Below are 26,613 nucleotides of genomic sequence, written 5' to 3' on the forward strand. Positions count from 1 at the left end.
TCGACTTAGATGACGCAATAAAAAGCGCGTGAAGTCCACCACGATTTCGCTTTCGGTAAGTTCCGCACGCATAGATTTTACATTGAATTCGAGAAATTTCAAGCAATTCGTTGTCGTGCAGAACGACTATAGACGCACGAAGTCCATCGATGCTACAGATTCGTTCGACGTCCACAAACTAAGATACAGCACCACATGGAGAAGCTGCGAAACGACGATGGGTATTTTTTTGCGAATCCTTGGATGAAAGAAAACCTTTGTCACTTATCAAGAATACTGTTCGTGGTCTCTTTACAAACTTTGGTCAGCGCTACTCATTGAAATTTCTAGCACTGCGATTACGCTGTAAAAAAATTGGACGTCGCTAAATCTTTGTGCAAAACGAGTGCCTGTGACGAGCACCCCTCACTGGTAATTTTCCTCACCGGTTTCCCGAATAGAGTGCCCGTTGTCAGTGAAAGAACTGAAAGCTGCGCTTGATTAGTGTAAACGGTATTCAAGACCAGTACATGACAGCATCACTTGCCACTCTCTGTCACCTGGGATGTCAAGTTCGGAAGGTACTTATGCTGCTTTACAACGATTCGTGGCGAAGTAGCGCGGTTCCACGGGAATGGAAGTCACATCGCTTGATTCCACGTCTGAAAGCTGGCATGTTACTTTTATAATGTTTTCCTATTGTCCAATCGGCCTCATGAGCTGTGTGAGAAAATCATCGAGACAATGATCGTAACGCACCTTGATTAGTACTTGAAATTTTACGTAATATGCCCAGAAGTCAAGTCCGGTTAAGATGAGGCCACTGCTCAATAGACAATGATGTGGACTTGGTGGCATATGTCGAGCAACAGAAGGTTGGTATGCGAATATTCGCTGCTATGTTTCTTGATGTTAAAGGGGCTCACGACGATATCACCCACAATATCATCCTCAGCACAATATCACCAGTAGGGCTTGGCATCAAGATCTATATGCGGTTTACAGCTACTTAGAGAATAGATCATTTCACGTGCAGACAGAGAATGACCCATCATCCGAGTATTATGGTAGCCGTGCAGGGCCCAAAGGTGGAGGGCTAAGTCCGATTTTGTTCAACCTAAGACTCATTTGACTAGTCTACAAGCAGCCAAGCAACATACCACTTTCACTTTATGCTGACATTTGTGTATTGACGTCACGTGTGACTCAATTACAACTTCGCGCACGGCTTCACAAGGCCGTTTATGTGACATCACACTATTCACGTAAACAGAGATTCTAGATCGCAAATGGAAAGAATGATGTCGTGGCATATACCAGAAAGCCATTGTTCGCTCATGGCATACCAATTGACGGGCAGTAGGTGCAATGCAGCTGAAAGCACAGGTCCATGGCGGCCATAATCAACTGAGACGTGTTTTGGACCCGACACGTTAACTACGTAAATATTCAACTTACTGCCATCTGTCACTTTTTCAGATTCTTTGCCAGACGTATCCGTGCAGTCTATCACAGCTGCATTGGATTCCTGCGGTACAGCCACCTTTTATATCTAATACGTGCCGAAGTAAACTGAGTATTCTCCAGAATATTCAAGCCCAGTCTCTCAAGATACGTCTTGCTTTAACCCGCTGCGCATCGACGCCAGAAACCGTTGCAACTGCACAGGACCACCTGACCATGAAGCACATCAAGGTTACAATGATGCGTATTTACCTGAGGCAATGAGCTAGAAATCCTTGTAATCACTTCGTGCGCCTTGCTTCTGAAAGGCCCTGAACTGAATTTAGTGCGATTGTCTCAGGGAAGTCATAGTGGTAGAACAGAAGCGAGAAATTCGAACTCGGTGGGACTCGACCCGACGTATGTAGAAGGTATTCGTTTATAGAGTTTAGCGTTGCACGCACTTTGTTAGCATAAAAGTACGGATCAAGTAATCGGGTCTGCAAAATTTGCCTGAGTTGTGTTTCTAGCGTGGTGGCTTTAGGTTACCGCTGTATTGTGGTCATCGAAAGGGGTCAAACGAAACTGGAGTTAATTTATTTATCGACAACTCCACAGCGATGTAACACATTTACTGTCACTGTCCACAGCGACACCTCAATTTTTCTAAACATCGGAACAACGCACCACATCGGGCATGTCAAAGTGATGTATAGGTGTACGAAATGTAAACATTGACGGCCATATGCTACGCTCCACAAAATTGAAGCGTTGTTAACACCACAGAAAAAAAAAGAAAAAAGAACCTGCTAGAAAGGGTAATGAGCACTTTGGTTTCTTTTTTGACCGTAAACGTATATCTCTGCACATTCCAGAGTGAAGGGTTACTAATAATTAGGTGATTTCAAATATTGCCATCTGCTTTTTCATCATGCCACAATCATCTACCAATCTTCCATCATGCCACCATCATCTAGCTTGTTAACCATGCCATCCACCAAACACGTTTCGAATCGCCACCATCAGCCGGCATTTTCCACTTTTGCCACCATTGGCTCGCCACCATCACCACCATCTGGCAACATTTTTTCCCACTTTCGCCATCAACAGCCGGCATTTTGTCATTTTCTGCTGACACCACCAGTGGTTCGCCACTACCACCACCACCACCGTCTGCCACCATTTTTGTCCACTCTCCCCGTCATCAGCCACTATGACCACTACAGCTTCCACCATTCCACATTCATTTTCACCATATCCAGTATTATTTCCACCATATTCACCAAAGATACCAGCATCCACCAACCTAGGATTGTTAATAGGGGTGGATGAACTTTCAAGGTGTACGTAGTCGACATCTATATACTGCCTTGCCCTTCGACGTTCAGGCCATCGTCATGAAGGAAGAGTGAGGACGGAGCCGAAGTAGACTCCCTTCATGTCAGCCTCCAGAAGATTCCTGCAGTCGCGTGGCTGCACCATTAAGATGCACGTAGCCGACTTCCATCGACTGCCTTGCGAATAAAGGGCCGTCGTTGTGAAGGGTGAGTCATGACGGAGCCGTGGTAGACTTGAGGACTCTCATCTCGTGAACCTCCATACGATGCCTGCACTCACGTCAGTCCGTGGGGGCTCCTAGTGGTCTTAGTTCCAGTCGGATGCGTGCTCCCAGGTCAAGGTGGTGGTTAGGCCTCGTTCTCAAGCTTGGCATGTCGGCAGCTTTACAAAATCCTCCAGCCTGTAGAGGAGGTCGAGAAGTCAGGAAATCTGCTCTGTCTTATCGCTGAAGGCCCTTTTTCCCGGGCTTCACGACACCAAAATGTTGGGGAGGAAACTGTAAGCCGCTGTCTTTATTGCGAGGCCCAACCGTTCACCTCTTCTTTTTGCTATCAGTGATCTATAAACCCGATAATGAAAGCGTCGCTCCTCGTGTTTTACACAATTTTCACCAGTCACAATCGTGAAATGGGCATCAGCCTCGTGTGCTACCGACGGCGGCGCTGTCAGTGTCTGAGTGGTTGTGGAAAGGCAAAACTCTCATCGTCTAGTAGCCTCCGACATTCACAGTGGTATCTTTATTATACTATGCTTGCGCAACCCACCACTACTCGACCACAAGAGGTATTTATTCAACATAGAACCGACCTTTGTTTGGTGCGTGGCGCGCCTACCCTTATGTGCATGTGACAACTCTCCCCCGTCCCCTGGCACTCCCGCAAGGAGGTGGGAGAGAGCTGGCACTTTCGAAGTGGGAGAGCGGACGGTTGCCCAGGGCCCGCTCCTGACGTGTGGAGGGGGGAGGATGGGGTGAAGGAGATGGCTGAGTGCTGCATCCACTTTGTTTCTCCTCTTCCGTTATTCTCTGCGTCACAGCTGTGTGCTCCTATATATAGCTGCGCACGCTCGCACCGTTGCACTCTCCTAGCTCAGCTGGGTGTTCACTTTGTGGCACGCGCTTTGTAATACACACATAGGTGATTAACACAACTCCGCGCACAAGAGAAACATAGATGGGGACATGCGAATTAAAACACAAGTGCTCCGCCATGGCTAAGTTACTCGGCCGCTGACCCGAAGGTTGTGGGATCAAATCCCTACTGCGGCAGATGCATTTCGATGAAGGCGAAAATGCTGTAGGCCCATGTGCTCAGATTTGAGCGCCAATTAAAGAGCCCCAGGTGGTTGTAAATTCCGGAATCCTCCACTAGGGCGTCTCTCATAATTATATGGTAGTTTTGGGACGTTAAACCCTACATACCAATCCATCATCAATGGAAACACAAGCCAACACCGGCGCTGCTTCGCATACCCACAAGGTTCTCTTTAGTGTCAGATGGTGTAATTTTTCTCTTGGCCACCGTCACAGCTTTAAACAAGACAACAGCCTGTATACTGTTAGCCTTTATTGGTTCTCCCACGTCCTAATAACGCGATAAAATAAAAGAGCTCGTTCCGCAAAAAAACCCTGCGTCGTAGTGGGCGTCGTTGGTTGTGTGCAAAAAATCATCATCTTATGCGTGACCGAAAAATCGAGAACAATGCAAATAAAATAAATCATAAAAAGTCTGGAGCGGAATGCGGCCCAAACACAGATTATTTTGTTCAGAGTGTGCATCAAACCCAGGTCGTCTGAGTGTATGTTCTACCACACAGCCACAACTCTGCTTATAAAAACAGTGAGAAGAACTTGCTTGGCTTAGAAACGCAGTGATAGTAGCTTTCGTGCTTCATAAACACACGCGTCTAGTACACATGCTTTACAATCCAATATGAAATATTGCAGTAATAGTGCCTGGTACAAGCGTCCATTGCCAACGGGCGTCAGGAAAAAAAACGATAGGGAGGTTAACCAGTCTACAGGCAGCCGGTTTGCTACCCTGCGCCTAGAAGGGGGATGGGGGAAAGGAAAAATAGAGAGGAGAGAGAAAAGGACACAGTACAACAGGCAGCACATGTGGGCGTCAGATTGTGTGACTATCATAATGCCGCCGTGGTGAAAGCTGGTACCCCACTACAAAAGGCAAACACGCTACGGCGCCTATTTCCTTAAGGCTACGTAGTGGGTGCAAAGTGATTTCGAAAAGGTTTCGCGCACTGAGTGTTTGAAGTGCGCACTAGGAACAAGATATTGCGGTGGAGACTCGTAAAGGCGAAGCTTTAGGGACCCCTAATTTTTGTACTTTCTGCTCGCGGTGTCCGAAACTCATTATGTGATTACTCAAGTTATTTCGTTGAAGTGCAATCAATGCTGGCTTTTTTCATGGAATCTGCATTTCTTACCCCGCAGCAGTGGAACTGTAGTGTAGTTCACAGAACCACTAAATCTACGAACTGCATGAATGATCTCATAAATCTCAGTGTGAGGGCGATACTCGCACTCATCACATTACTTGGCTTACGTGACTTGCTTCATTTCTTGGAATATAGGCTCAAGACGGACCTTATACAATGGTCCTTTTTTAAAATCGCCTTTCGCACCACCTCAACTTCAAATCCTTCGAATTCTACTCTTAGTGATTGAGAGCCTCCATACGATGCCTCCATACGATGCCTGCACTCGCGTCTCTATTGAAACAATGATCACCATAGGGATGGTGGATTCCACCATTCACCATTTTGGTGGATTTGGGGGCTGAAAATATTGGTGGCACATGGTGTAAACTTGTGAATGGTTGATCCTAGAGTGCCGGCAATGCTGAAGCGTGAAACAGCGTCAGAACCACCGTGACGAGCTGCCAATAAAAAATAAAAAGAAAAGAAACTTGGGATAGAAAACGATGCATAAAGCCCCAGTAGAAAAACGTGGTGACGAGTATTTGAGCGTACAACCTTCGGAGCTTTAACTGACCATGCTAACCACTGCGCCATACCGACTTGTATGAGTTAGCAGTTAATTCGCCAGTGAACACTCGAACTGACTATTCAGCTTTAGTTTTGTTTGTTGCACACACCAGTCAGGCGGGATCTGCACCTGCTACTAAAACTGGCACATTCATTAAACACAAAGAACTGCTGCGTCGAACGATTTCAATTGTGATAATGGCAAGAGCGCTATGTATGTCTTGCGATTCACAACCGCGAGAAAAAAATCCAAGTGGACTGAGGAGCAGGTATAGTTTACTGGCAGTTACTGTCAAGTTTAACCCCGCCGCGGTAAACTAGTGGCTAAGGTACTCGGCTGCTGACCCGCAGGTCGCGGGATCGAATCTCGGCTGCAGCGGCTGCATTTCCGATGAAGGCGGAAATGTTGTAGGCCCGGGTGCTCAGATTTAGGTGCATGTTAATGAACCGCAAGTGGTCGAAATTTCCGGAGACCTCCACTGCGGCGTCTCTCATATACATAAGGTGGTCTTGGGACGTTAAACACCACATATCGATCAATCATTACTGTCAAATTTATTACCCATTTCTTTCTCGACCTAAAGGGCGAAATCTGCTGAGGCTTTACGACTCCTATAGGCTCATTTGATAGATACGTCCACACAAGTGATTGAGTAATGCGATTTTTTTCGCGCAACGTACAATGCAGTGACGCCAGCGCACTGCTGTAGCTCTAATGTTAGCAACAACTACATAACAGCTTCGTCAAAACGAATGTAGTGCACAGGAAACAATATGCATTCATATTGGTTCAGTAAGGATACGAATGAACAAGTCTGTGTTCTCGCATAAAAGCCAGAGAAGTACCAGAGAGTGCGACCAGTGGTTGCCGATGACGGGAGGCGTAAGTTTGCAGGAAGTGTTGACACCACGTCACATCGTTGTTTGTCGCTTTATGCGCAGGCACTGTAAACTATAAAAATGCTTTATTTAGAATAAATTAGGCCACGGTGGTGCTCTATTGTAGTTCTTACTCGTCGAAATTGTGTATTCTCAAACCCAGAAGTGCCGATAACACATGTACGTGCATGGTCGGTAAGCCTAACCTATGTTGGAAGTCATGGTGGTAGAACAGAAGGGAGATAGTCGAACTCTGTTGGACTCGACCCGGCGTATGTAGAAGGTATCCGTTTATACATTTTAGCGTTGCACGCACTTTGTTAGCATAAAAGTACGGATCAAGTAATCGGGTCTGCAAAAATTGCCTGAGTAGTGTTTCTAGCGTGGTGACTTTAGGTTACCGCTGTATTCTGGTCATCGAAAGGGGTCAAACGAAACTGGAGGTAATTTATTTATCGACAACTCCACAGCGATGTGACACATTTACTGTCGCTGTTCACAGCGACACCTCAATTCTTCTAAACATCAGAACAACGCACCACATCGGGCATGTCAAAGTGATGTATAGATGTACGAAATGTAAACATTGACGGCCATATGCTACGCTCGACAAAATTGAAGCGTTGTTAACACCACAGAAAAAAAAAGAAAAAAGAACCTGCTAGAAAGGGTAATGAGCACTTTGGTTTCTTTTGACCGTAAACGTATATCTCTGCACATTCCAGAGTGAAGGGCTACTAATAATTAGGTGATTTCAAATAATGCCATCTGCTTTTTCATCATGCCACAATCATATACCAATCTTCCATCATGCCACCATCATCTAGCTTGTTAACCATGCCATCCACCAAACACGTTTCGAATTGCCACCATCAGCCAGCATTTTCCACTGTTGCCACCAATGACTCGCCACCATCACCACCATCTGGCACCATTTTTGCCCACTTTCGCCATCAACAGCCGGCATTTTGTCATTTTCTGCTGACACCACCAGTTGTTCGCCACTACCACCACCACCACCACCACCGTCCGCCACCATTTTCGTCCACTCTCCCCGTCATCAGCCACTATGACCACTACAGCTTCCACCATTCCACATTCATTTTCACCATATCCAGTATTATTTCCACCATATTCACCAAAGATACCAGCATACACCAATCTAGGATTTTTAATAGGGGTGGATGAACTTTCAAGGTGTACGTACTCGACATCTATATACTGCCTTGCCCTTCGACCTTCAGGCCATCGTCATGAAGGAAGAGTGAGGACGCAGCCGAAGTAGACTCCCTTCATGTTAGCCTCCAGAAGATTCCTGCAGTCACGTGGCTGCACCATTAAGATGTACGTAGCGGACTTCCATCGACTGCCTTGCGAATAAAGGGCCGTCGTTGTGAAGGGTGGGTCATGACGGAGCCGTGGTAGACTTGAGGACTCTCATCTCGTGAACCTCCATACGATGCCTGCACTCACGTCAGTACGTGGGGGCTCCTAGTGGTCTTAGTTCCAGTCGGAAGCGTGCTCCCAGGTCAAGGTGGTGGTTAGGCCTCGTTCTCAAGCTTGGCGTGACGTCAGCTTTAAAATCCTCCAGGCTATAGATGAGGTCGAGGAGTCAGGAAATCTGCTCTGTCTCATCGCTAAAGGCCCTTTCTCCCAGGCATCACGACAACAAAATGTTGGGGAGAAAACTGCAAGCCGCTGTCCTTATGGCGAGGACCAACCGTTCAACTCTTCTTTTTGCTAACCGTGATCTAATTACCCGATAATTAAAGCGTCGCTCCTCGTGTTCTACACAATTTTCAACAGTCACAATCCTAAAATGGGCATCAGCCCGTGTGCTACCGACGGCGGCGCTGCCAGAGTCCGAGTGGTTGTGGTAACAAAAATCGAGAACAATGCAAATAAAATAAATGATAAATAGTCTGGAGCGGAATGCGGCCCAAACGCAGATTATTTTGTTCAAAGTGTGCATCGAACCCAGGTCGTCTGAGTGTAAGTTCTACCACACAGCCACAACTCTGCTTATAGAAAGTGTGAGAAGAACTTGCTTGGCTTAGAAACGCAGTGATAGTAGCTTTCGTGCTTCATAAACACACGCGTCTAGTACACATGCTTTACAATCCAATATGAAATATTGCAGTAATAGTGCCTGGTACAAGCGTTCATTGCCAACGGGCGTCAGGAAAAAAAAACGACAGGGACGTTAACCAGTCTACAGGCAGCCGGTTTGCTACGCTGCGCCTAGAAGGGGATGGGGGAGATGAAAAATAGAAAGGAGAGAGAGATAGACACAGTACATTAGGCAGCACACGTGGCGTCAGAATGTGTGATTATCATAATGCCTCCATGGGGAAAGCCAGTACCTCACTACAAAAGGCAAACACCCTACGGCGCCTATTTCTTTAGGGCCACGCAGTGGGTGCACAGCTATTTTGAAAAGGTTTCGCGCACTGAGTGTTTGAAGTGCGCACTAGGAACAGGATATTGCGGTGGAGTTGCACTCCTAAAGGCGAAGCCTCAGGGACCCCTAATTTTTGTACTTTCTGTTCGTGTTGTCCGAAACTCAATATGTGATTACTCAAGTTATTTCGTTGTAATGTAATCAATGTTGGCTTTTTTCATTGAATCTGTATTCCTTACCTCGCAGCAGTGGAACTGTAGTGTAGTTCACAGAACCACTAAATTCACAAACTGCATGAATGATCTCATAGATCTCAATGTGAGGGCGATACTCGCACTCATCACATTACTTGCCTTACGTGACTTGCTTCATTTCTTGAAATATAGGTTCAAGACGGAGCTTATACAATGGTCCTTTTTCAAATTCGTCTTTCGCACCACCTCAACTTCAATGCCTTCGAATTCTACTCTTAGTGATTGAGAGGCATGTTTCTGGAGGAACCAAGTCTGTTTACAGCCTCGGTGTTAGCATCGTTAGGCTTAGACACTTCGATCATGCAATGCACCGGATCGGCTAACTTCTATCAGATTTATATCCACTTGAATACGGCACTTGACTCGGGAATGAAGCGTTTCCATGTTAACTTGTTAATGCCTAATTGCGAACCTTGCAAGTACGCTACTAACGCTGGCACATTTCCGGGGGGTTGACTATTTTTTATTCAAGTATAGTAACAACTGTTTACAGCAAAAAAACAGGAAGTCGTGCTTCTTCCAGGAAAGCGATGTTAATGGTGTATCTAATCAATAGAGTCTTATAGACTTCTTGGTAATTTATTGGGTGACAATCTATCTATCTATCTATCTATCTATCTATCTATCTATCTATCTATCTATCTATCTATCTATCTATCTATCTATCTATCTATCTATCTGTCTATCTATCTAGCCACCTACGACTTCTAGCTCTACTGGCCATTTCTATCATGTTATCAATACCAAACTTGGTATGGCATAACATGTCTGTATGAAGTGCATATTTGTCTAATCGTAACATGAAACTCATGATATGTATGTGATGAATGTCATGATTTGCATTTCTGGACCTGCAGCTTTTGCGGTGGTTTTGTTCATATGGCATGTTGAAAAACTTCTATAGCATGTCATGATTGTATGGTGAACACAAGTGACCGACCTAACATGAAAATCATGAAATGAGTGTCATGTAACGCCATGACTATATGCCACGCTCATGCCGTGCTCGCGGCCGTTTCGAAAGCGTCACATTTGCCAAATTCGTTATTACAGTACGTGAATGGATGACGAAGGTATGTGACTAGTGCAAACATGATAACCATGCGATCCGTGTCATATAAAAACATTACTACACGCCACGCTCATGATGCGGTGGCGGCCGTTTCACTAGCGTCATTTAAACCAAATTTGGTATTACGAGACGTGAATGGATTACGAAAATATCCGTGTTGAAAATCCTGGGTTGATGGATGCAGGAATTGTCGGTGGATACGGTGGAATAAGTAGTGGATATGGTGGAAGTATTAGTGGATATGGTGGAAACTGTAGTGGTTATAATGGCCGATGACGGCGAAAGTGGAAAAAATGATGGTAAGATGGTGGTGGTGGTGGCGAGCCAATGGGGTTTACGGTGGAAAATGCCGGCTGATGACGGCTAGACTGGAAAAAATGGTGGCAGATGGTGGTGGCGGTGGCGAGCCAATAGTGGTGACGATGGAAAATGCCGGTTCATGGTTGCGAGGCAAAACGTGTTTGGTGGAAGGCTTGGTGAGCAAGGTGGATGACAGTGGCATGGTGGAAGCTTGGTGGATGATGGTGGCATCATGAAAACTACAGAATCGTATGCGAAATCACTTATTCGTTGTGTTTTTTTCTTGAATGCGCAAAAATCTATGTTTACGGTCAAAAGAAACCAACGCTGCTCATTACGCTTTCGAGTACGTTTGTTTTTTTATTCTTGTGGTGCCTACAACGCTTCATTTTTTGTCGTGCATAGATTATGCGGCCGGGAATATGTTTACATTTCGCGCACGTACTTACAACAGTACAACATCCGCGATGTGTTTCTTTGCTGTGACGTTTAGAAGACTAGAATTGTCACTTTGAACTTGACATTAAATGTTTTACATCGGCGCGCAGTTGTCGACGAATAAATGGGTTCCAGTTCGCAATCGCCCTTTTCAATGTTAGAGCAGAACACAGCGGTTCCTCGATGTCGCCACGCTAGAAACGCAACTCTATTAATTATTGCACACTATATTGCTTGAGCCGTACCTTTAGGTAACAAAGAACGTGCGAATATGCATAAACTTTCACTTTCGACATGCGTCGAGATGAGCCCCAGCGAATTAGATTTTTACCCCTCTGTTCTACCACCATGATTGCTACCAAGTTTCTACCGAGCGAGCCCGTACAAGTGTTTTTGGCGCTTCTGCGTTTGAGAATACACAATTTTGACCAGTAAAAATGACTATACAGCACAGCTGCGGCATCATTTAACCTAAATGAAGCCTTTTTTATCGTGGACGATGTCCGCTCAAGAAGCGACAAACAGCAATGCGACGCGCTTGCGGCACTTCCACAAAAGGTACGCCTCCCCTCACCGATAGCCACCGGTCGCACTCGCCGGCACTTCACTGGCTCTCATGCGAGAACATAGACACGTCAATTTGTATGCTTACTGAACTAATATGATAGAATATTATTTCTGGCGCACTGCAATCGTTTTGGCCAAGCCGTTATGTAGTTGTTTCCAACGACAGAGCAACAGCGGTGCGCTGGCACGACTGCGCTCTGCGTTGCGCGAAAAACTTCAGAATCAATTGTGTGGGCGTATCTATCGAATGAGCATAGACGAATCATGAAGACTGAACTGATATCGCTCTTTGTAAGGAGTGAGAAATTGATAATTAACTTGGCAGTAACCGCCGATAAATTGTACCTGCTCCTTAGTCCACTGAGTTGTTGTTTTTTTCCTTGCGGTTGTAAATTCTAACAAAAACATAGCGCTGCTGCCAGTATCGCAGTGGCAATCGTTACAGGCAGCAGTTGTTCGTGTTTATCAAATGTGCAAATTTTAGCAGATACAGGTCCCGTCCCTCCCGACTAAACAACAAACAGAACTTAAGTTGAACAGTGAATTGCTGAGTTAACTACCGCTTTAACTTCCACGTTGTCCTGTCGGCGTGGCGCAGCGGTTAGTGTGCTCAGTTCAGAATTCGAAGGTGGCTGGTTTTTTCCCCGCTGTTAAACGCTTGTATTATACGCTTGTGTTTTAAAGACGATAGTCTTTCTTGGGGACCTTCGACGCAAAATTTCTGCTCTCTCTGTCTGTAAATTTGTCTGTTTATCCACTCTTAACGGCATCGGATGCTTGAAACGGCCGACCCCATCCGCAGCGCCAACCTATGTTGCTCAAGGTTGAACGTTCATGCTTGTGCAGTTGTTAATTAAAAAGCAATTATTGCGGATGTCTTGGGCACCATAACAACGCGTATATATTCTGCATGTTCCGCTGTCACTAGAAAAGGCATACATAAGTAACTTTTAGGACCGTAATGCTTATCACACTGCGCTGAATATGCAACGCTTGCACAGAACGGGGAGTGTTTTCAACGCTTTGCTAAGACTAGACGGGGGCGGCACCTATCATCCCCTTGCGTTCTACACCTTATCACCTCTGAGATAGGCGTGCACAACCATCTCAGAAACACGCACTTTGTTTCCTAGGACAACTGCCAGATGGCGCTTATGGCTCACGTGTGACGTGACTTGATGCGCTCTTTCGCCTCCGCTGCACGCTCGAGGTGCTCTAACGCAGCGCCTTCAGAATATAATTCACCGATTTTCTTGCGCAGAACATCAAATAAATGTCTTGTTCATGATCTCCACTCGCAAGACTATAGTTTTTCGATGACATTTGGAGAACATGAAGGTACGGGGCCAATTTTTTTCTTTAATCTTATGAAGAACTGTAATCCATCTTTAATCTTATGAAGAACAGTATGAAGAACTGCGGAGTGAACCCACATGGAGTGCACCCTAACTGACTGTCTGGAGTGCATTCAGCGGTGGTCCGCTCGAATACCCGGAAAGGTGGCTTGAGGGGTTCCACCGAGTCGCTGTCTTCAACACCTAGACCGATTACAACGAGCTTCAGCTTGTCTTTTTTACTTTAAAAGACGCTGCTCGAACTTGGTTCGAGAATCAAGAGCGACACCTGACAACGTGGGAGGTTTTTCGGGCCAGGTTCATTGCCACTTTTGCGAGTATGGTCCGCAAAAAGACGGCTGAAGCCCTCCTCGAAACCCGCATGCAGCTGCTAATTGAAAATGTGGCGCTCTTCACGGAAGAGGCAACCAAACTCTTCCGTCCAGACGACCCCGAAATACCCGAGGACAAGAAAGCTCGCCTCTTCATGCGAGGACTTAAGCAGGAACTTTTTGCGAAACTAATGGGGAACTCTCTGACAGCGTCCAAGAATTTGTCTCAGAAGTGACGACTATCGAGAACACCCCTGAAGTGTGAACATGTCGATTCAATCGCCGCTCGACGCCAGGCTCTGCAGAGATGTAGCCACGCTGCTCCGACGTTCTACGTAAAACCGTTTGAGCCGTAGTGCGCGAAAAACGTTGCTGAATGTTTTCATCATGCCAGCGTCAAGTTTAGTCAATCGTAGACGTCATCAGAGAAGAAATTCAGCAATCGCTGCCCATGGCGGAGTCAACGCCGCCGCAACCCCAAGCCATGAACTAGGCGGCTGCAGCCAGACGCTAGGCTTCTCCCCCACGTACACGTCAAGAGGCCGCACAATCGTAGTTTTGTCGACAGACACCGCTGCCACCACCACCAACGACATACCACCCACCTGCCTTCCAGCGCTACGCACCGAAGAAGACCGACGTTTGGTGCACTCCTGCGAACCGCCTACTCTACTACCACTGCGGAGAAGCTCACCACACATACCGCCACTGCCAGTACTGCCAAATAGGCATACGAGGCTTCACCGTCAAAGCACCGCCCGCGCAGTGTGGCGAACGACCACGAGACATCGCTGGCTACCTGACCACCACAGAATGGTCACCTCGACGTTACTCCCGTTCACCATCACCGGGACCTTGCAAGTCTCCTCACCAATGACAGCAGCACAGCAGCCCCAACAGGGGTGGTTCAGTGAGCCCATAATCGGAAAACTAAGGGCAGCAACCGATGGAGTTACGGCTGCTGAACGACAAATTACTGAAGGCCCTCTGCCGCCGCCGATGACACCACGAAACGTTAACACGCCACAAGCCGAACAGATCCCTGAAGTTGAAACTTCCCAGTCCGAAGAAGACCTGATGACGCCGCATGGAAGCAGTGGAGCAGGGGTCGACACTGGGGCGGACTATTCCATCGTCAGTGGGCCTTTCGCGATAAAGTTTATTTATTCATGTACCCTAAAGGCCCGAGGCCATTACATAGGGGGTAATAGTGTACATACATAAAAATTAACACGAACAATAAAGTATTAAAAGGTATGAAAAAGTAAATAACAATAACGTGTAAATATTGTACAAAATTGCAGAAAAGTAATTATAAAGGCAAAACTACACCTAAAAGGAAGGCCTAACACAAGAACAAGCGAGGTTACACATTTATATGCTAAACAATGCTGATCATATTCAAGTAAGCGAGCCATACAGCGTGCTCGAAAAAAAATTCAGTATATAAGCACATGTACATATGGGTCGGTTATACTAGGTCATTCACAAACACCCAGATGAAGCTTAAATCTGTGAGTAAATTCATCGTGGTTGTCTATACAGACAATATCGTTGGGAACGTTGGGAAGTTGATTCCATTGATTAACAGCAAGAAGTATTAGTGAATGGAAAAACAGGTTTGTTCGGGTAAGTAAAGGTTCTAAGTTCAATTCATGGTCAATACGAGCAAATATTTTATGATCAGGCTCAATAAGCGCAGACAGTTGCCAATGGTTATGGTAGAGATTATGGAAAAGAGACAGAAGGGGGAACAGTCAGCGTGATTGCAGAGACGACAACTTTATAGGCTTTTTAATTACATTTATGTTAGATGTTCGAGCGTATTTCTTTGTTATGAACCGGGCACTTCTGTTTTGAAGAGACTCTCTTTTATTTATAAGGTAAGCCTGGTGAGCGTTCCATATTTGGGAAGCATAGTCAAGCTTAGAGCAGACCAGTGTATTGTAAGCTAAAAGTTTAGTATCAGAATTGGCGAAATGTAAGTTATGTCTGATGAATTCATGTGTCTTAAAAGCGTTTCTAGTGACAGTGTCAAGGTGTAGGTTCCATGATTGGTCACTCGTTATGTTAACTCCCAAATACTTAAAATTGAATACATCTTCAACTTGTTTCTCATTTAATGTGTAGTGATTAGCTATTGGTGTCTGTTTTGTAGTAAATGAAAGGGTCTTTGTATTGCTCGCGTTGACTTCCATCTGCCAGTCCTGGCACCACTTACCTAAATGTTAAGATAATTCTGCAAACTATTAGCATCTTTACTGTTAGTCACCTTTCTATATTTATTTATTTATTGATTGGAAGATACTGCTAGCCTCACATCTGAGGCTGTTGCAGGAAAGGGGTATCTTCAAGTAGGCGTGTACGTAGGTAAGGTTGAATCAGACAATGCATATGTTCTCTACATTAACTATACAAAGGCTACTAAATGATGACAGTAATAGACAGAATATTAGAATGGAGATACATTTTCTAAAGAACACAGTTTAAGTAGGCACTAACATATGTTAGGTTCAACTAGACAGTGCCATTCAAGTAGACAGTACATATGCACTAGGCAACAAATTATACAATCGCTACAAAAATGACAAACGATAAAAAAGGGCACAAGTACAGCATATTTCATGAGTAGCGCAATTTCCCGGCAGTAAAAAAGATACTGAAAAATTAAACATATTATTATTGCGTAACGCAAAAAATCTTGCTTGGAGATAATAACTATAAAGCATCGCCTCATATCTTAGAGATAAAAGCATCGAGTGATGTACACTTGATAGCATCGTTTGTTAGGCCATTCCAATCTGGAATTGCTTGCGGGAAAAAAGAATACCTGAAAATGTTGTTGTGAAACCTGTACTCAACTAAGTGCTCGGTATGTTTAGTTCGGGAACTAGTTGTATCCTAGTGTAGTAAATAGTTGTTCGCATTGATCTTCATGCTGCCATTAAGAAGAAGGAAAAGAAACTTAAGGCGAAGCAGTCTGGCTTGACCTTGTATAGTGGATAATGCGGCTTGCTTTGATAGTTCAGTCGGAGAGTCGTGATGGCGATACTTATTAAAGATAAACCTAAATACCTTTCTTTGTACACCCTCCAACGTTCCTATGTAATGTTTAGGGAAGGGAAACCAACATATTATTGCATATTCCAGTGTTGACCGAACAAGAGACAAGTATGCTTGGCGTTTAGTATCTACGGATGCGCATCTAAGCGACCGTTTCAATGAATACAAAACGGTCAGTGCTTTGTTAACAAGGTATGTTACTTGCTTGTCCTATTTGAGATCTGACGAGATTATGACGCCTAAATATTTATATTTTTCTACTTTCCTCAACATCTGTCCTTCTAAATATTAGTGGAAGTTCATGGGCGTTCTTTTATTTTTCACTGTCATACAAACTGTTTCATCTGCGTTAGGCATCATCTGCCACGTCTGACACCACTGTGTTATATGTGCAAGGGCTCTGTTTAGAATCATCTGATCTTCGTGGCAATTGATTGGCTTATAGATTATGCAGTCATCTACAAACATTCTCACTGTTGCGTTACAATTGATGTGCAAATCGTTAATGAAAAGAAGAAAAAGCATAGGAGCTAGAACGGCACCTTGTGGAACACCAAAGAGCACATAGCCTTAATACGAAAAGTGGTCTTTGTAGTGAACATACTGGCTCCTTCCTGTAAGATAACTTTTAATCCCCTTGTTGATGTTGTTATCTTCGAGGTATTGCGTAAGTTTCTGAAACAACTTAGGATGGGAAACGCGGTCAAACGCTTTGAATAGATCTAAAATATATCCGTTTGGCCACATTTTTCCATTGTAAGTGCTAAGTCGTGGATTGTTTCAACCAGTTGAGTAGTTGTGGACAGTCCTTTCCGAAAGCCATGCTGATTCGTGACAATTAAGTTGTTTTTTTCTACGAATGATACAATGTGTTTCAGAATTAGATGTTCAAGAATTTTTCCGGCCGTACAAGTAAGCGAGATTGGCCAGTAGTTTGATGTGCTCATAAGGTCACCAGATTTGTTGATAGGAATAATGTTGGCTATTTTCCTTTTCTCCAGGATCACACAAGTTTTGAATGCTTTGTTATATATGATCAGTGAGAACTTTGACATCCATTCTGCGTAGTCGTCACGCAGTCGTCGGCGAATAACCTTACCGTGTAAGTCATAGAAGTAGCTATATCATCATTGTAATTTAGTAACAGAATTGGCCCTAGAACAGATCCTTGAGGCACTCCCGATTTGACTTGCGCCAAGGGGAGTGTTTGTCGCTGACTACAACAGATTGGTACCGGTTAGTTACGAATTTTTATATCCAATTAAGAACATGAGTGTTTAAGTTAAGGACGGTAAGCTTTTTCATTAGTCTGGCGTGAGTGACTTTAGAGAATGCTTTTTTTTAATCTAGAAAAACGGCATCGATCTGGCATCGGTCATGCAAAGCAATATGAATGTCTGTAATTAACTCAAATAGTTGTGTCTCGCCAGATCGACCACGCAGGAAGCCATGTTGGTTCTCAAAAAGGCAATTGTCTTCCGCCAAGTAATTCATGACTGCCGATGAAACGATGTGCTCAAGCACTTTGCTGCCGATACTAGATGGGGAGCTTGGCCTGTAGTTAGTTGGGCTGAAACGGTCTCCAGATTTAAATATAGGGATTACGTGGGCTAGCTTACAGTCGTCGGGTACAGAGCCAGTATCGAGGGACTGTTGGAAAACGGCACTTAACAAAGGACATATTTCTAACTTTACCATCGTAAGCATTTTCGGGCATATCTCTTCAGGACCTCGTGCAGAATTAGCAGGAAGGCGGTCATGGCTGCTGCGATGCATCGCGGAGTGATTAGGGCATCTTGCATGCAGGAAGTTAAAGCAATAGCAGGTAAGTTAGGTGTCAATGAACTTTCATCCGTAAACACTGAGCTAAATATATTACCGAATTCTGTCGCGGCGTCTGCCGTAGAAAGGGGTTTTCCGTCATTCGCTATTTATATTATAGCCTTGGAGTCGTAACTTGGACTCACAACCTTCAAAAACATTTTACTGTTGCCTTTTAACATGTTTGAGATAGCATAGTTGTAAAGTTTGTCTTTTGCTGTTTCGATTTCCGTTCTACATGTCTGCGCGTGTTCACGGTAATGCTTCCAGTCGTCCTTAAATGATGTCGGTTTCGCTCGAGAGTACAACCGTTTCTTTTTGTTAATGCAAGTTGAAGAAAGTGAAGACTTCTTGGCAAGGCCCTAAAATCCAGGCCGTGGGGGTCCTCTAATAACACCAGCCAGCGTTTGCACAGCAAGAGTCACCATCAATAACCAGACTTATCACACCAGCTATCAAATTTACAGCACTGCTCCAGAGATGTGATACTTGGGATGGACTTCATAAGTCAACACAGCGCCGGCATCAACCTGAAGTCTTAGGCAATAACGCTATCCACAGAAAAAAAATGGCCCCGTATCTCAATGTAATCTGCAAATGTCGTCAAAAGACGATAATCTTGCGTGTGGAGAGAGCGAACAAAACATTTATTTGAAGATCTGCGGAAAAAAATCGGTGAATGGTATTCCGCAGGCGCTGCGTTAGAGTGCCTCGAGCGTGCAACGGAAGGGAACGAGCGCATCGAGTCACGTCACACGTGTGACATAAGCGCCATCTGGCAGTTTTTTTTAGAAAACAAAGCGCGTGGCCCTGAGACAGGCGTGCGCGCCCGTCTCAGAGGGGATAAGGTATACAACGCAAGGTGACAGGTAGGTGCCACCACCATGCCGTCTTAGCAAAGCGTTTAAAACACTCGCTTCTTCTCGCAAGCGTTGCATGGTCAGCGCAGCGTGATAAGCGCCACGGTCCTTAGAATTACTTATGTATGCCTTTTATAGTAAAAAACGCACATGCGGAATATATACGTGTTGTTGTGGTGCCTCAGATATGTGCGATAATTGCTTTTCATTTGACAATCGCACACGTATGAACGCTAATCCTTCAGCAACCTTGGTGGGCGTTGCGGAAAGGTTCGGCCGTTCAGGGTGTCGGCTGGTGCTGTTTAAAGTACCCGGTTTGCGGTCTTGGTGCACAAACAGACAAATGTACAGACAGACAGACAGAGACAGACAGACCGACAGATCAAAGTTTTTGCGTCGAAGGTTCCCAAGAAAGACTATCGTCTTTGAAAGTGCTGCCGCCACACACGCTGTCGAGAAGAGAGAGAGAGAATAAACTTTTATTATTAACAAATGCACACTCAGCTTTCTTTGGTTGGGGCCCTCAGTCACGGGCTTCATTGCCTTGCGCGACCCTGCGAGCCCGCTGGACCAGCTGCTGCTGTTCCTGCCGGCGTAAGTTCAGTACTGCAGACTCCCAAGAGGAAGGGATGGGGTTGGGAATGGGAGGAATAACCTGTGGGCAAAGCATTCCCACGTGGAGTGGTAAACCGTCGGTACGGAACCACAGAAGTGGCAGTAGGAGGGGTAGAGAGTCGGATGAAAGCGATTTCCCTACTGAAACGTTCCGTATGAAATCTTACGGAAAATATATGGACTCCGTAACATTTCCTTATGCTACATACGGAAAAAATATGGAGTTTTATGGAAATATACGGAAGTTGTATGGCATTTACGGAAAGCTTCTTATGGAGTATAAGGAAGGATAAGGAAATTGTATGGCGTATACGGAAAGCTTTTTATGGAGTATACGGAAAGATAAGAAAAATGTATGGCATATATGGAAAGCTTTTTATGGAGTATATGGAAGGATAAGGAAAGATAAGGAAACTTATGGAGCATACGGAGAGTTCATGATGGAAGATATGGAAGGATAAGGAAAGTGTATGGAGTGTACAGAAGCTTTCATAAGGGAAATGCAGAATGTAAGGTCTTACGGAAATATACAGATTTTGTAAGGTGCTTACGAAAATGTGCAATAGTGTATGAAAGGCATGTGGATTGTTGCAAAAATGTGGAAACTCTACAGTTGTTGTCACATTTTAAGCAGGAAATCCGAGCTCTATAAAGTTATAAATGAATGCACAGTGACATATATAGTACAAAAGAATAACGCAGGCTAGTCTGTGTTGTCAGTCACCGCTGTTCGCCCTTTTCCAGAATGAATACAACTTCTGCAGATGACCAGGTGCTAAAGTCTGTCACACGGAAAATGTGTCATTCACAAGGAATGACAATAACTGTCATTTTACTTGCATGCTGTCACACGAAAACAAATCAAGCAAAAAAAGCATAACTTCAAGGGCTCGTTTTTTGGTAGAAACAATAATAATGAGAACTAAATTCAATGTGAATGAACTTGTCAATATTAATGAAATTGTTCTCATTACACAGGCAAAGAGAAATGTCATTTTAAAATATCGACCATGAGCTTAGTTCTCCTGAGCACCGACAAAAGAAATGAAAATCTATGAAAACTAATTGCAAGTAGCCTAAAATAATTTTTTATTGATAGTATATGTGCTCCTACAATATAAATACAGCTATACACAACTTGCCACAGCTTCACGACAACAACGAGGTAGGGGCAGAGGGAGTGGTCAGAAAAATAATTAAGTATGAAAGCACAACTGATATGTACAAACACATAATGGTGCTTATCACTGATGCACGGATGGTCGTGTATAGAGCTGGGTCGTTTGGAGATTTTCAAAAGCATTGTTTCAGACCACCATGCAGATTACGCTTCCATTGTAGTGCTACATAAGACACAACTTATGGGCCAGCTTTAATGAATAAGAAAATTATAGGTTAAACAAATGCTTTAAAATATATCATATCATGGCTGCATGGACGCATAAAAGCTATGTAAAGCGCAATAAAGTGAGGACGCATAAGCTTCTCTTGATGCTTCAGTTCTACAGAGATGCTTCAACTGTGCTGCAAAGAAATTTAACCAATGTCTGTGTGTGCAACATTGTCCATTTTAAACTATCTATATGTATATATAAAATTGCTACTGCGAGTTAAGCTAGGTAGCACTCCATAACTCTTCCTTTTATTAAGGGCAATTTTTCAAACAATCAACATTATTCATTTTCTGTCTGATGACTTCGTGCCCGCAATTCTTGGTTCGGCTCGATCACAATTGTGCAGCCCTTATTTTGGAGGAATCAAAAAACGTCAACCAAATTATATTTTCGAACTGCTTCTCAGTGATATTGCCTTCCCTCAACTGCCACAGCTTGAGATGAGTCATATAGCAAGTCTCGCGCATACCTAGGGCCTACCCTTGAAAAAACTGGTCCGGCTGTGAAATGCTCAGTTTTTTCACAAATAAATTTTTTGGTTTGAGTTTTCTCACTTCTCGAGTCCCTTCACAATCAAGCAGACCCATTGTTCCCCTTAGTCCTTAATTTTGTTATATTATGAAATGAATAAAAAAATTAATAATGAAAATAAAAATACTAATAACTGTTGCGCAAAAAACACAGTCCCACATACGTACTTGATCGCAATATTTCTTTTATTTTGTTTTAGAACCTAAGGCATTAGAAAAGATAGCAGTACAATAAAAACGTTGAAAAAAAACAAAAAAAAATTAAACTTGGCGGGACTCGAACCTGCGCCACTTAGTTGTGCTCGCGTACGTCAACTGAGTGCGTTAGCTTGCTAAGCTATTCGCACTGAAGGTAGCACGTGAGTTTAAGTTATGTATATAAATTTGCTTTTTACACGCTATGTGCTGGCATATTTATGTACGATATGCGATCGTATTTATTGTTGTGTGCATATGTTTTGGGATTGTATATACGTCACATGCTTTTCGCATGTCTTTCAACTATAGATTGCTGCCCCGCCGCGGATGAAAACAAGTATTTTTACACCCACACACAAGCTTGAGCAGTTGAAGGTTGTTTTCCGGGGCTCTCTTGCGATTGAGTCGGCCACCACAGGGAATTAGAGTGATACGCCATTAATCCTTGCATCTAGCTGTATTCCACTTAGTAGCTCTATCGCTTGATGACAAATCGAGCGCGGGGCGCGACGCTATTGCGCACGACCATGCCTCGCGTAGTGGCGACATCAGCTGATTGCGCTGGCCCGCTTGCTTCGATTTGCTTCAGAGCAAAGAAATGTCATACCTTGAAAGATTGCGTACTGCACGATGTCAAAATGTTACTGCTTTGTAGCCATCCTATGATTCATTGAGAATTGATAACTCTGATATCACTACTGTAGAGCTTTGCGTCGGCGACACGCACCGAACGTGAAACCGCACTACGTCTGTCGTAGAAGCAGTAGGAGGCTGTCGTCTGCTAGAACAAAAACAAAACAAAAACCTGCTAAAATATTCATAAGTTGTAACTTGTTTTTTGAATAACCGCTTATCACTTTTAAAGTTATTTCGCTAGATAACATACATTTTTTTTTCAGTTTATAGCAGCGAAAGTTGTTTTTTTTCCTCACACAGATATCCAAGCCAAATCCATTCACATCTAAAGCCACATGTTGTTTGTCTTTGTCTCCGTGGGTAGCTCTCTCCTGTGTTCGCGCTGCTACACACGAGAGCACAAAATGTTAAATTTACGCAAGGAAGCGCCGTTCCTCCTTCGTGTGATGTGCTAAGATTGCGCCCTATTCCCGCGGTTTTCCGAGTGCGGATCAAGTGCGAGTCGTCCAAGGAATCGGCGGGTTGGGCGGGCGCTCGAAGGACTCCGAGGTGACGGCTGACGCCTGTGGTCGCTTCCCTCAGGACAGTGTGAAAGAAACTAAAGGTAAGGGGGACACTTTTTTATGTAGACCAAGTATGCCACTCAGTGCAAGTGTGTGTTGCTGCACTCGAACAAGGCGTCGTGAAACGGCAACCTTACGCGCCTTTGCGAGTGTGGTTGCCCATTCGCTTTGACAACGCTAACGCCAGCAGAGCCATGGCGCATTGGCGCGGCCTTACTGGAGCTAATTCGAGACAACTGCAGCAACATGCATGTGTATGGTGATCGATTTTTTCATATGTGCAATGTAGTGAGGAAGACGCACACGGCGCTTGCTACGTTGTTGATTAAACGAAGCCTGCAGTGCCATTTGATGCAAAGCAGCATTTTGTATACGTTCGCGGGCGATACAATTTGTAACTTGGCTCGATTCACCTAGCCAACCGCCTAAGTGGGTTGATTAGCATACGTTCACGGTAGAGCGTTATTATGCCCCTAAACAGTGGCGTGTGCTTGTTGAAAGATATAATGTGTGTGCCTAGTGTAGAGAGAGAGAGAGGTGTTCGTGCAATCTACATGTGTACCTGCAAGACGCCTCTGCTTGTAACTAATAATGTACCGGCCAGCACCTACATTGTACGCCTGACTTTGAAGAAAACTTGCATGCACAATGTGAGATTTTGTAATCTGCCAGAGTTGCTTTTTATAAAATAATACACTGCCAGCATGTTCAAAATATGTTTCGCTGCTGTGTGGCAGGGGTGTGGTTATCACGCTGTTGTGTAGTTGCTGATGCAAGCACTTATAGTTTCGATGCGTTAATATTTCTCATCTAACTCATCAGGTGTTTGGCTGTTTCAGCACAAACAAGGGAAAGAGAGAAGGAAGACGGGTAATGACAGGACCAGTGCCGACTTTTGTTTGCAGGAGAATACCCATGTTGGTGTATTTATTGTGACAGCCTTTCTGTGTTGCTTTTTTGCCCAATTTATGCAACAACACAGTTGTCAGCAATATGAGAGAGAACACTGAAATTAGCTTTTAAAGATCATGGTGACTAATTGCCTAGTAACTCACAGCACAAAGTAACAACAAAAGACATCAGTATGATCAATGTCGATGAGTACAGTCTTGCATCTAAAAAATATATTGTGCAAAATGTTGCCTAAGTAAGAAACCTCTCTATGTTTGCAAATTAGTGTGACGTCACTTCGAGCACCGTGCCAGCCATTCCCTCCCTCTGTTCAAGGGCTGGTTGGCAAGGAAGTTGTTTGTGACGTTCCTGATAGACCACTGAGATGTATGCGATTCTAAACCTGTAGCCTAATATATACGTATTCTTTTGTGCAGTTACATCGCTGCATCTGACACCTACAACTTATTTGCATATTTACATTGCTCCCTTAGGACCTAACACACAAACTTGTTGTTTGCATTGTCTCTTCATGAATATCGAGCGGTAAAGGTACTGAGTATATGTGAAACAAGAATCTCTGCTTCTCTGCTTATTACATGAAGAAATATGAGGCCTTCGATAAAACGAGTTATACCTTTATTGAGCTTGCGTACTCGTCGGGGCGATTCATACATGCAGCTTCAGCAAATGGTATCTTCCAGCCCGGTGACCTTGCATTTTTTTCTGCACACAGCACAAACACCGAGATGTACCCACTCGCAGATGGTCACGTCAAGTTCATATTTACCTTGACTAAAATGTCGAATCTAGTTTTTTCATCGACCGGTCCCTGCCATGAGTGCTAGTCTTCGCAAACAAGACACATTGTTATTGACACTGCACACACCACACTCAGTATTCTCAGTTGAACCGATATTATCAATACCTTTCAATGCACACTACATGCCGCAATCAACAGTGCACATTTTTGAAGACTATGCCGCTGTAACTCGCACAGGCCACCACGTGTGTTCACTTCTTCAAGATAAACAGACAGCGTGGCAAATATTTTACCACACAGTTTACCACACAGCTGGATGTTTGCTGACACATACTACAGCTAATGTCGACATTGTAACGTGAAGTGTAAGCTTTGAAAAATTAAAACTTGCCCCAAACACCGCACGACTGTACCGGGCTGAGCCACCAGCGGGAGTGTTTTTCCAGCCACACCTTTTACATGTGCCAGTGACATCATGCTGTGACGTACCTCGGTAGGGGCCTATCGCTGCATACTTTATGTGAATGAGGGTCCTGTTAGTGAAAGCAGGCATTGTTGATTTCGTAACTTGTTCATGCCCAACTGGACCTTCATTTGCACAAGTTGTCTGACTGATATTCAGGCGAACTTTTGTGTAATAAATTATACAGTTGGCAGTCTGTGCTTGCCCCATACTGTTGTTACTGGTGTTTTTTGTTGTTACTTTGCACTGCTCATTACTACTCACCTACACAAACAAGCCTATCTTGCCGCTGTTTTGGACAAGATGCAGCAGGCAAGTGCGATAGTGTTCATAACTCTAAATTCTCGAGCAAAATTTATCGTTTCATATTCAGTTAGTTGCATTCATATCAGTACATTATAAGAAATCATTGATTAAACATGAATCCGTGTTCCTTTACATAATGCTCACAACTTTTATATCAAATTGAATGGTGTTTATAAAAAACATGGGTTTTAGCTAAACTTCATGCTCTTTTCTCGAAGAGCTGACAAAACGCTATTGCATGCTTACTTGCCATGAATTGGACTGTGTTCTAAATACATTGCAATTCTTCACCGGACTGCCAGTACACTTCACATTGGGGGAACATTTAATAACCATCGATTGATTAATTAAGAACGGAAAGAAAGAAGCGGCAGGCCGGGATACTTGATATTGGCATCCGTTTTGCTACCCAGCACATTATCATGCAAACTTTCTATAGAGTGGTTATGCGTCTTGCATGTGTGTCTGTAAACCAAGAACTTTGGGTAGAACTATATTTATCTTACAAATGGTTGCAGGACTGTGGTGGCTGTAGGGCTGCTTAGGAATGGTGGAATCCCTGGACATGCGTTCAACCTTGCTGCATCAGCTCCTTGGTGTTTTCACGGAATCTTTACAGATGTGTTGGGTGAACAAAGCAAGCAGGTTTCAACACAAGGAAAAGTATAATATGGCAGCACCTCTTGTGCGTGCCTTACATCTCAAGTATATCAAATATTTATCTTGCCTTGTGGCCTGTAATTTTTAAAGAGACACTTCTTTTTGCTTTATATTTGAGTCTTGATGCTTTGACAGCAATGTATTTGTGTTTGACAGCAAGTGTTCTTGAACAAATAACTGATCTCAATAATGACAAAACACCCTTCATACTTGGTCCTTAGCATAAGCTAGCACTTATCTGTAGCAGATTCAATTATTCATTTTTTGCTGGGATGATAATGGGCAAGTAGCAAAGGCAAGTTCAGATTGGAGTGGTCGGTGACGTCTGTTTAGGCTCTGCCATATTGCTTTGCAACCAGAGTTACTTGTGGCCACATATACAATGAAGCCACATGACGTGCATTCTAAATGAGATTACCATATCACATTTCACTGCATCTTAGTATTTGCCAAACAAATGCAGATATCATTAGCTTGCCACTATAAAGGGATCCTAAACCAACACAAGGT

At 44.0% G+C, this 26,613-nt stretch overlaps 1 protein-coding gene across 8 annotated transcripts in view; it reads left to right on the top strand.

The window, feature by feature from the left end:
• Positions 1-26,613, top strand: part of LOC142767679 (uncharacterized) — a 203,104-nt gene that overhangs the window by 168,828 nt on the left and 7,663 nt on the right. The window contains exons 1-2 of one of the 8 annotated variants that reach the window (XM_075869849.1): positions 6,663-23,061; positions 25,962-26,148. The exons of the other annotated variants lie outside the window; for them this stretch is intronic. Coding sequence (XP_075725964.1) covers positions 25,991-26,148 — 158 coding nt within the window. The 5' untranslated portion in view covers positions 6,663-23,061; positions 25,962-25,990. Of the gene's footprint in view, positions 1-6,662; positions 23,062-25,961; positions 26,149-26,613 lie in introns of those variants that run through there. 8 annotated transcript variants of the gene reach the window in all.

Source organism: Rhipicephalus microplus, chromosome 7 (genome assembly GCF_043290135.1).
Source record: "Rhipicephalus microplus isolate Deutch F79 chromosome 7, USDA_Rmic, whole genome shotgun sequence".
Lineage (NCBI taxonomy): Eukaryota > Metazoa > Arthropoda > Arachnida > Ixodida > Ixodidae > Rhipicephalus > Rhipicephalus microplus.